The following is a 12,358-nucleotide window of genomic DNA, read 5'->3' on the forward strand; positions in this document are numbered from 1 at the left end:
GAGCCAACTTGGATTAACAACAGCAAAAAATGGATGAGGTGGCTCTGACATCTGATTAGGATTCCCTGTGGATGCCTCCCTGGAGAGCTGTTCGACCCGCTTCTCCTCCACATAGAAAATGAGCCAGATGAGGTGGCTCGGGCATCGGATTAGGGTGCCCCCTAGACGCCTCCCTGGTGAAGTGTTCAACCCGCTTCTCCTCCACATAGATGAGGAGCCAGCTGAGGTGGCTCGGGAATCTGATTAGGATTCCTCCTGGACGCCTCCCTGGTGTGGTGTTTGACCTGCTTCTCCTCCACATAGAAGAGGAGCAAGATGAAGTGGTTCGGGCATCTGATTAGGATTCCCCTTGGATGCCTCCCTGGAGAGCTGTTCGACCCGCTTCTCCTCCATGTAGAAAATGAGCCAGATGAGGTGGCTCGGGCATCTGATTAGGGTGCCTCCTGGACGCCTCCCTGGTCATGTTTTCGACCTGCTTTTCTTCCACATAGAAGAGAAGCCAGATGAGGTGGCTCGGGCATTTGATTAGGGTGCCTCCTGGACGCCTCCCTGGTCATGTTTTCGACCTGCTTCTCTTCCACATAGAAGAGAAGCCAGATGAGGTGGCTCAGGCATCTGATTAGGATGCCTCCTGGATGCCTCCCTGGTGAAGTGTTGGACTCGCTTCTCCTCCACATAGAAGAGGAGCCAGATGAGGTGGCTCAGGCTTCGGATTAGGATGCTTCCTGAATGCGACCCGATCTCGAGTAACCGGCAGAAAATGGATGGATGGATATTGGTGCTGAGCTCCGTTTCATTTTCCTGTTTCAGGCGCGGTGGCCAGCACCGAGGTGAAGATGCGACTTCAAGAATTTGTCCTGAACAAGAAGAAAGCTTTGGCGCAGCGAAACTTCAACCACTGCCTGTCCAACGATCCTCGCTACTGGTATGGGTGAGTAGCCACCTTTGGATGTCTTTTCTTTTTGCTCAGTCCAATGTCGGTTCTTCACGGCTCGGCGAACGACCTATCGGGGTTCAGCAAAAAAAGCCCCGTGAGCCGTGATTGGTCGTTAGCTGAGTTTGTTGCAGTCGCGATGTCATTTGGATTTGATGGCTTTGATGTACACGCATGAACACTGCGCCTTCAGTAAAGTCTCGTCATATCTATATCGGTTATATCGATAGTACTGCTTATTACGATACTATTTCTATGAGCACAAGGAGAAAATTTACATGCCGCAGGATCGGATATATCGATAGTCCGGTTATATCGATATTTTTTCCGACTCCCGAGAATATCGATATAACGAGACTTTACTGTACTTTGTTCATCTGCAATGCAATGTTGCTGCTCGCCTTTGAGAATAGTTTAATTTTTGATGATGTCACTCACTGATTGAAAGCTGATTTTGTTTTTTAACTCATTCACTGCCAGACGTGCAAAAATGTCATTGTGACTCAAATTTTAGGACCCACAGAATATTGAGTTTTAGGACTACTTAAACATTCAATAAAAAAATTCAAAATTCAAAAAAAAAAGTTAATTCCTAAATTATATGGGTCTGAAGTTATATGAGCTTGAAATGGGGGCATATGTCCAAAACACAATACAATACATACATATTGGTTTATATAGACCTCGAACAACAGCTGCGAAATGCGCTAACATGGAAAAAAGGCAAATGCTACCCCCTTGTGCAAGGGAAAAACGTTGCCAGAGGTCTGACCAGCGCTTTATTGTCACCCCTGCAAGAACAGGCAAAACCCGAACAAATTGTGCTGCACGTCATACTTTAAATTCCAGAATCAATTTGTGAATGGCAGTGAATGGGTTAAAGGGCAAGTTTGCCAACGTGGGTGTTTGAGAAAATGCTTTCTTTCTTTTCTCTAACATGCCTGTGACGTTTTGCCGTGCTGTTTTGAGGCGTAAGTTGGCCATTTGAGTTTGGTTGGCCTCAGCTCTCATTGCGATGCCTTTTGTGTCCACGCCGCCCACACCGGCGTTGAAAATGCTCCGATTTGACCTTTCCGATGCAGACAAGCTTTCTTTGTCGCTTGGCGGATGTGCGCACATCACTTGAGAGAATCAAGATGACAAGTTGATCGGCGAGGCTCCCACGGCTGTTTTTCCTTTGGTCGTGTGAATTGCAATGTGCCGTTTTATGGCACTTTCAAGCCGTTCCGGTTGACATGCTGAATCTCTCGGATATTTCGATTGATAGCATCTTGAGAAAAGCTAGCAGGGGAATGACACCATGTTTATATACAAATAAATAAATAGATAAATAAATGGGGAAATAAATCCATAAATAAATAAATACATAAAAAAATGGGTAAATAAGTGGATGAGTAAATAACTAAATGAATAGATAAACAGATAAATGGATAGATAAATAGATACAAAGATAAATAAATAAATAAATAAATAAATTGAAAACAAATAATAGGTGTATAAATAAATATATATATATATATATATATATATATATATATATATATATATATATATATATATATATATATATATATATATATATATAATATAGATAAATAGATAAACAGATAGATAAGTGAATAAATAAGTGAGTAAGTAAATAACTAAGTAAATAAATAGCTAGATAAATAGATAAACATAAATAGATAAACAGATAAATAAATACATAAATAGGGTGAAATAAATAATGGGTATCTAAATAAATAAGTGAACAAGTAAGCGAATGAGTTAATAATTAAATAAATAGATAAACATACAGATAGATAAATAAGTGAATAAATCAGTGAACGAGTACGTGAATGAGTTGATAGATGTGCGTGAATGAGTTGATAGATAGATAGATAGATAGATAGATAGATAGATAGATAGATAGATAGATAGATAGATAGATAGATAGATAGATAGATGAATGGGTACGTACATGAGTTAATATTTAAATAAATAGATAAACAGCTACATAGATAAATAAATAATTAAATATTTTATGTATTTAAATAAAGAAGTGAATGAGTGAATAAATAAATAAACAAATAAAAATGTGATAGATAAATAAATACATAAATAAATAAATAAATAAACCATCATTTGTAATTTTCTTTCTTATCTCTGCGGGCGTCTGGATGTGAAGATGTTCCTCACACATCTGATTGTTTAACATTCTCAATTATTGGCAAATGTAATCAAACACATGAACTGAGCTTTAAAATTTTGTACCAAACTCATCTTAAAAAAATGTGTACTATTTATCTTTAACCCCCCCCCCCCCTTCTCGCCCTCTAGGAAAACCCAACACAGTTCACTGGATCAAAGCTCCCCTCCTCAAGCGATGATGTCCGCTTACCACCACGCAATGCTGGGCACGTACGACTCAAAAGATGACTTCCCACTCCGCAAAACTGGTAAGGAATTCAGAGCTACGTCTGTCCGCACGGTCGCGATGAACGGTGCCTCGACAGGGGAGCGAGGAACGCCGCTGTCACGCATGACGCTAGTTTTTTTTTTTTTCATTCTTTCACCCCAACCAACCCCCTCTGGAAGAGCATGAGCTAGCAGCATATTAGTTTAAACAACAAACTCGCGTAAATTGATGTTAATCCCACATGGGTAAACAAATATCCACGCTAGGTTCTGAAGTTATTCAGCTTACCTTTGCCAAACAATAAATAATAATAATAATAATAATAATAATAATAATAATAATAATAATAATAATAATAATAATAATAATAATAATACATTTAATTTAAAAAGCACCTTTCAAAACTCTCAAGGTTACTTTACAGTCACTGGATAAGTTCTTCTGTGGGTGAGCAACGGCAGCCACACGCGCCAGCGTTCACTCAACCCGGAGTAACTCAAATAAATAAACAGCTAGCTAGCTATTAGATAGCTAATAGATAGCCAGCTAGCTAGCTAATAGATAGCCAGTTAATCAGCTAGCTCGCTGGATAGATAACTAATAGACAGCCAGCTAGCTCACCAGCTAGCTAATAGATAGCTAATAAATAGTAAGCTAGCTAGCTAATAGATATCTAATAGATAGCCAGATAGCTAGCTAATAGATACCTAACAGATAGCCAGCTAACTAGCTAGCTAGTCAAGCTAACTAGCTAGCTATCTGGATAGATAGCTAATAGATAGCCAGATAGCTAATGTAAGCCACAGAACTACTTTGCAGAAGCAAAATATTTCAACATAATAAAAGTTTTTTGGGTCAGAAAAACTCATTTTCTGCTAGTGTTTAAAATAAAGAACCCTAAAAAAATCTATAATCAAATTCTGTGCCTTAGCGTGTCCACGTTACATGCTAGCAAATACAAGCACACGGTCATGGAAATGTTGCTAGCTAGCATCTGTTTCAATTAGCTAGAACATTAGCATGTCTTTTGATAGGTTAAGCGCTTGTATTGTTAGGTGTTACTGTCTTGTTGGTGTTTTTTTATGCTGCTTTGAGAATGGCTTTCAGTGAGTTAGCATTCGTATTTGAAATGTACAGAAGTTGCGAGTATGAATCCGTCAGGATAACAAATTGCCGCCATAGGTAATCAACCGATGACGCGCATGACGCTAGGTTTTTTTTCATTCTTTCACCCCAACAAACCCCCAGTGATGACCCATTTTAGCCACGTCGATATGAATTATAGATATGCGCAGAATTATTTTCTGTCTGGTGAGCTCAGACATGCAGCAAAAAAGGGGCAACAGGCGCGCATTGTCCCATTCCTGTGAGAGGCTTTGCAATACCGCCTCTGAGCAAACAGAGAAGCACTTTGAATGCCGTTCCAGGAAGTCCGTCTGACTAACGTGGACGACGCCGCCGCGCTCTCGGTTTTGCTGTCGCACACTCACGCGTGCCCACGTTTGATATTTCTATGTCACTCATTGATAAAATGACTTCTGCCGGGGCTGATTTCAACAATCAGTAACGACCGCGTTCGCGCGATGGAATATTCACAAACGAACCTGAACGCAAAATTAGCTTTGTGGCTAACCGTTTCCTTCAAAACCAAACGACATCACGTTGCCGTGGCCCGGCTTTGAGTTTGATGAAAATGCAGGCCTACTACGCCACTGTTCTTGAATGTTGGTGTCACGTTTTTGCAAGGTGGTGATGGCGGGTGCGGATCCCAAAAAGCAGGCAGGAGGGAGCAGGAGGTTGTGTTTGCTAAACTGTATTAAAATAAAGTCAGCAGGAACAACATCTAAAACATCAAAATCATCTGAACAGAAAAAATACAAAGTATCAAAAGAAAACCAAGATTAAAAGTCCGCCAAGGTTAAAGAAACACATGCACTGCACACAATGCCTACAATTGCATACAACAACAACAATACGTTCAACATCATACAACAGTGCATCAAACAACAATGACATTCAACAACAATTACCCGACCCCGAATGGTCGTGCCGGGGGTCCTTGTGAGTTTCACTGATTGGAAACGACCAACACCAGTGCAGGCGGGGCCGACAGCGCCCCCCGTTGGTCGCCAACCAGATCATGACAGTTGGTTGGTTCACATTTAGTTTCACTTGATTAATTCATTGAGTAAGCCAAACAATCCTAACTAGTGTAGCTAACATGCTAAAGGCGACGGAGACGTTTCGGCCGTGAAGAAACAAGCCGCCAACTTGACGCTGGAATATGACCGACTGCTAGACGCATTCAGTAAACTCTTGGGGGCCACTGCTCTTCCCTTTTTTCCCGCGGCGGCCATTTTGTCACGCTGTTCAAATGTGCCTTTTTTGTCTTTTTTCTCTCTTTAGCTTTCTTTTGTTCCATTTAGCTTTTTGTCTTTTCTCTTAACTTTATTTTTCTTTCTTTTTTCCTCTCTTCACTTCTTTTTTGTTCACTTCTTTTTCGTTTGCTAGCTAGCTAGCTATCTATTTGCTATCTGCTTGTCTGTGACTGTAAAGTGTCCTTGAGAGCTTTGAAAGGCGCTTGAAATAATTATAATATTATAAATATGATTATTATTATCTATTTGCTATCTAGCGGTCTAGCTATCTATCTAGCTAGCTATTAGCTGTATGGCTAGCTAGCTAGATATCTATCTATCTGGCTAGTTAGCTATCTATTTCCTATCTATTTACGATCTAGCTGGCTAGCTAGCTAGTTATCTATTAGCTGTATGGCTATCTATCTAGCTAGATATCTATCCATCTGGCTAGGGAGCAATCTATTTGCGATCTATTTACTATCTATCTAGCTAGCTATCTGGCTAGTTATCTATTAGATGAATAGCTATCTAGCTAACTATCTATCTATCTATCTATTAGGTAGCTGGATAGATTTCTATCTATTTGAGTTACTTCCGGGTTGAGTTTACGCTGGCGCGTGTGGCTGCCGCGTGTGGCTGCCGCGTGTGGCTGCCGCTGCTCACCCACAGGAAAATGTATCCTGTGACTGTAAAGTGACTTTGAGAGTTTTAAAAGGCGCTTATATTTGTTATTGTTAGCTTAAAAGAAAATATCATATCAACACCATAAACGCTTCAAGGCGAGAACAGTCGTAGTAACTTAAGAAAAAAATGTGCCAGAGACAAAATCCACATTGTGGAAATCAATTACCTGCGTACTGCTGCGATTTCTCGGAATTGGACTGATGAGTTTCGGGTCAAGCGATTGATTGGTACACATCTTGCTGCTGCTTTTTCTACGAAGAATCCGCAGGACTCAAGCCACGTGACGCCAGCGGGACGCACAGTCCTTCCAAAACAGACAATCGGTCAATATGTTTTGTTTAATGGAGGCAATTTCCTTGTTCCTTGTTGCGGTATTAAAGCTCTGAGCATCTAATCGAGGTAGAATTATAAGTTGTGAATGTCCCCCTCATGTGTTTGTAGTGCTATATACAATATGGACTTAGCTCAAGCTTTGTCATCATGGCGCTCATCAGATTCGGTTTTGATCTCGTAGAACAAGTTGGTGCTAGTGAGCTAACCGTAATAAATTCACCAAGTTTCATAAAGGACTATTCTGTCATGATATCATTTCGCGTAAACAAATTACCTTATGAAGCTCGGGAAGAGCATGAGCTAGCATATTAGCTTAAACAACAAGCTAGCGTAAATTGATGTTAATCCCACGTGGGTAAACAAATCTCCACGCTAGGTTCTGAAGTCATTCAGCTTACCTTTGCCAAACAATAAATAATAATAATAATACAATACATTAATAAGCGCCTTTCAAAACTCTCAAGGTCACTTTACAGTCACTGGATTTTCTGTGGGTGAGCAGCGGCAGCCACACGTGCTAGCGTTCACTCAACCCGGAATAACTAAAATAAACAAAAAGTTAGCTAGCTATTAGATATCTAATAGATAGCAAGCTAGATAGCTAATAGATAGCTAATAGATAGCCAGCTAACCAGATAGATAGCTAATAGATAGCTAGCTATCTGGATAGATCGCTAATAAATAGCCAGCTAGCTCACCAGCTAGCTAATAGATAATTAATAGATATAAGCTAGCTAGCTAAGAGATAGCTAATAGATAGCCAGCTAGCTAGCTAATAGATAGCCAAGCTAACTAGCTAGCTAGCTGGATAGATAGCTCTTAGATAGCCAGATAGCTAATGTAAGCCGAACCTGCAGAAGCAAAATATTTCAACATATTTTTTTTTTTTGTCAGAAAAACTCATTTACTGCTAGTGTTAAAAATAAAGAACCCTAAAAAAAATCTGTAATCAAAGTCTGTGCCTTCGCGTGTCCACGTTACATACTAGCAAATACAATCACATAGTCGTGGAAATGTTGCTAGCTAGCATGTGTTTCGAGTAGCTAGAACATTAGCTTGTCTTTCGATAGGTTTAGCGCTTGTAGTATGTTACTATCTTGTTGGTGTTTTTTACGCTGCTTTGACAATGGCTTTCAGTGAGTTAGAATTAGCATTTGTAAATATACAGAAGTTGCGAGTATGAATCCATCAGGACAACTAATTGTCGCCATAGGTTATCAACCAATGAAGGGAATCAACGTGGAAAAATCCATATTTGCTTTGTGTGTTATTTTTAGAAAAAAGCGCATTGCTGAGATTGAAAAAAGAAAAAAAATGAAGCGTAGGGAAAGTTATGCCAAGGGCAAGCGAGAGCTGGGGGGGAATTAGCGTCAGAGACGAATGGAGGTGAGTCAAAGCGCCAGTGTCAGCAGTTAAAAGCAGTCTGGACTGACCGTGCGCGTAGACAAGAGTGGCTTTTGCACCGCTTTTGCCCACTCGGCATTACCAAGCGTCAAAGTCACCGACGCTCTCGTGCTGGCCATTGCCTCGTTCGACCTTCCTTTAATCCGACACTACGGCGTTTGCTCTCTTTTTTTTTGTTCTCTGTGCTCCATGGGTGTCCAAATATTTTTGCATAGGGTGCCATATTTGGTGTGTTAAAAAAGTAGGCATGGGGGTCACCTTGGCATACGTTCTTGACATATGACAGCAATTAACTCATTCGCTGCCCTTCCCCAATTTTAATTCGGGAATTGAAAAGTGTGACGTGGAGCGCCATTCCCGAATTTGTTCGGGTTTTGTTTTTTCATGCTTGGGTGCCGAAAAGGCCCTGGTCAGACCTTCCACAAGGGGGCACTACTTGCCTTTTGTCCATGTTAGCGCTTTGTTATAGCTTCAGCTATTGTTAAAGCAACATGTAAGTCAATATCGCTAGCTATTGGCTATCTATTCGCTAGCTATTATCTATCTATTTGCTAGCTATTAGCTATCTATTCGCTAGCTATTAGTGAGCTATGCGTTAGCTATTCACTAGCTATTAGTTATTTATTAGCTACCTATTCAGTAGCTATTAGCTATCTATCTGTTGGAGTTACTTTTCGGTTGAGTGAACGCTGGTGCGTGTGGATGCCACTGCTCACCCACAGAAAAAAAAAACTTATCCTGTGACTGTAAAGTGACTTTGAGAGTTTTAAAAGGCGCTTTGAAATGAAATGTATTATTATTATTAATAATATGGATGTATTGTATTTTGTACAGACGCCCCCATTTCAAGCTCAGATAACTCCAGACCCATATAACTTAGGAATTACCTCTTTTTTCCCGATGAAAGAAGAGAGTCTAAGGTTTCTTACACTGTATTGAATGTTTATGTAGTCCTAAAACTGGCACTGGATTGGACACCTATTTTGGCACATTGTCTGGTAGTGAATGAGTTCTGTGTTACATTTGCTTTTTAAAAATTTAATTTCAGCTATCTTAAGCATGTATTTTGGTTCATTTGAAACATCTGTATCAAAATGGAAATTAAATTGAATATTTACTTCACTTGTTCAAACACTTTAATTGTCGCCATTTTAGAAAAAAAATAGTTATAAATTGAGCCTCTAGATGGCAGCAGTTAGCACAGGCGAGTAACAGCGCTACTGCCCAATGTATTCTACATGTGAGGGCCAGACGTTAATTATTTTAGGAGGGAGGCTGCGGGCCGAATGAAAATTGACCATGGGCCGCATTTGGCCCCCAGGCCACAGTTTGAACATGTCTGTTGTATTCCCTTTTCGTGCAGATTTGATTGCTATTGATGAACAAATTGAACATTGAATCTTTCCTCTCCTGTATTTATCGAGTCCTTTCGTACACAAAAAAGTACTCAGCTGTAACTTGTCCATATATTCATTTGAATATTAATTCTGGAAAGTATTGTCACATGTACCGAAAAATATCGACAACTCAACAGTAAAATGAAGTTGAACTTGATGCCTGTTTAGAAAGACCCTCGAAGAAAATAAAAAATGGCACACGGGGTCGTCTTTTCTGTGAATGCCGAAGCATCTGTGAGATGCAAAGCTGCGGGGGAAGAGCTTGAAGGTCAAGCGTTTTTTGTTTTTTTTAAAGCGGCCCAAGTCAAGTAATTAAGCAGAAGGAAGCTGTCGGGGAAGAGAAGAAAGCTCCTTCTGTTTCAGCTTTTCTAACAGAGAGAGAAAAAAAAGTCCAAACTGGCTAGCATCCACCATGACAGCTGTACACGCGGGCAAGGCAAAATCTTTTCCCTCCAGCGAACCGTAGCCCGACTATCACATTTAAAGGACAACCGACGTCTCCGGACAAGTTGTGTCCATAATTTGTAAAATGGCTTCAAATGACTTCTACTGAGCGTATTTTAATAATATTCCACCGCATATCGCTATATTTTACGTTTTAAGACTCGCGCTGAATATTCAGTCTTATTTTTGTGTTGGTGACGAGTCCGTACGTGACGTCACTAAAGGAACGCATTCTCATTTTAATGGTTTCCTATAGGAAATTAAAGTTTGGAAGGCACACATTTCGCCTTACAAACACTTTCTGGGTACCAATTACGTTCTTAAGATGAGGTATCACTGTAACAATAAATCAATTCTTGGTTCGTACTGGTTGACCTGAAAAACTGAATTTGCAAAATTACGAGCCGGGAGATTGTAACTGCCCCTTTGAAGAAAGAGTCCATGTTTCCGAGAGATTTCACAAAACTCGATACGGGACCATGGTGTGTTAATTATTGTACATGTGGAAGGAACATTTTTTTTCTTTTCCGCCCCTGACCGAAAAAAAAGACACATTTTAGCAGTCCTTCCATCACGTCAATGTATTTTGCTGTACTTGTTTGGTCTGACAACCTCGTGTTGCACCCAAAAGCCGCCAGAAGAGGGCGTCCAAGCTCCATATAAGGAATTTATCAGCCTGTGGAAACCAAGGTGGCCACAGGAGGTCGCCATTTTGTGCCTCTTTTTTGGTAGAGGCATTTCCCCCCAATGTTGCCTCAAAATGCCACGAAATAAATTATTTAATCGATTGCAAACATGTATGCTTCCTCTTCAGAACTATTTGAATCATATTCATAACTGGATGTGTAACAAGAAATCATATTCTCCGAATCTGAAGCCATTGTTTTGATTCTCCAGCAATGCAAGACGTCTCGGCATGACGTCACGAACTGGGGGCGGGACTCTGAAAATGACCAATTCACAGCTCAATTTTTTTTGCAGATTTTGGACACTTTAAGTCATTTTTATTGGTGTTTTGCATTTGAATAAAAATATCATACTGCGTGTTTTGGGTATTTTAGATGCTATAAAACTTTTTCTGAAGTCAGTTAAAAAAACAAAAAAGTGACGTCGGTTGTCCTTTAACCTTGACATTTCTGTCATTTGTGTCATATGAGGAGGGCAGCCCATTTATTTCTCAATCCATCCATCTTTGGTTTCTTTTCCAGCCTCCGAACCCAACCTGAAGCTTCGTTCCCGACTAAAGCAGAAGGTGACGGAACGCCGCAGCAGCCCTCTCCTCCGCAGGAAAGATGGCGGACCAGTTCCGACGGCCAAGAAACGCTCCCTGGATATTGCCGGTTAGTGGACTGATTGATTGATAGATTGTTAGATTGATTATTTATTTATTTATTTATGTTCTTATTTTCTTATTTATTTATTTATGTGTGTGTGTTTTATTTATGTTTGTTTATTTGGTTTATTTATGTATTTATTTAGTTGTTTATTTTGTTTATTTGTGTATTTGTGTAGTGGTGTGTTTATTTTTCCGGATTTGTTCATTTATTTGTTTACTTATTGATCTATCTATTGTATTTATTTGTCATCAATTTATGGAGTTACTTATTTATTTGTTTCCTTGTTTATATATTTATTATATTTATTTGTTTGTTTATCTGCTACTTATATTCATTTATGTATTTGTTTATTTATCTATTTGTTTTATTTATCGATTTGTCAATTTATGTATATATTGTATTTCTTTATTTACTCATCAATTTACCAATTTATTTATTTGTCTGTTTGTTTATTTATCCATCTATTGTATTTATTTACTCATCGATTTATCGATGTATTTATTTTTTATTTACGTATTTGCTATTTATTGATTTGCTACTTATTTATTTGTTTATTTATTTATCTATCTATTTATTTAGTGATTTTTCAGTTTATTTATGCATGTATGTGTGTGTGTGTTTGTTTTTCGTTTGTTTATTTATATATTGATTTGTCAGTATATTTATTTATTTATTTATTTATTTGTTTATTACTCAGCCAAAGCGGAATCAAGTCTTGCAGAGGCAGATAAAAATCTGATTTTTGATGTGGAATTTGTGCACAAATGTGTTCTGTCAATGAAAACGCACTCGTATTGAAAATTGGAAAAATCTGGGTTTTTTTCTACCTTGAGGCAGGGGGAGGGGCGGGGAGTTTAATAGATTTATTTTTGTCATGGCATCTACAAATGACAACATTTGATGACTTTGTCATTCTTGCAGACTCTGCATGCAGCAGCGCCCCTGGCTCAGGTCCCAGCTCCCCCAACAACAGCTCCACGATCCCCCATGAGAACGGGACCCCAATCTCCAGCAGCCCAGGAGAGGTAATAACACCACAACAGCTTATCGTAGGGAAAACACGCTTA

General features: G+C 39.4%; 1 protein-coding gene across 5 annotated transcripts in view; it reads left to right on the forward strand.

The window, feature by feature from the left end:
• LOC148894478 (histone deacetylase 4-like) overlaps window positions 1–12,358 on the forward strand; it is a 120,620-nt gene that overhangs the window by 60,998 nt on the left and 47,264 nt on the right. For 4 of the 5 annotated variants that reach the window (XM_089002599.1, XM_089002600.1, XM_089002598.1 and 1 more), the window contains 4 exons: window positions 811–931; window positions 3,254–3,372; window positions 11,163–11,294; window positions 12,213–12,316. In XM_089002599.1, the coding sequence (XP_088858725.1) occupies window positions 811–931; window positions 3,254–3,372; window positions 11,163–11,294; window positions 12,213–12,316 (476 nt within the window). The remainder of the gene's footprint in view (window positions 1–810; window positions 932–3,253; window positions 3,373–11,162; window positions 11,295–12,212; window positions 12,317–12,358) is intronic. The other variant, XM_089002597.1, reaches the window with a different exon arrangement.

The sequence above is a fragment of the Hippocampus bargibanti genome, linkage group LG08, assembly GCF_051943395.1.
Source record: "Hippocampus bargibanti isolate YZ-2025 linkage group LG08, ASM5194339v1, whole genome shotgun sequence".
NCBI lineage: Eukaryota > Metazoa > Chordata > Actinopteri > Syngnathiformes > Syngnathidae > Hippocampus > Hippocampus bargibanti.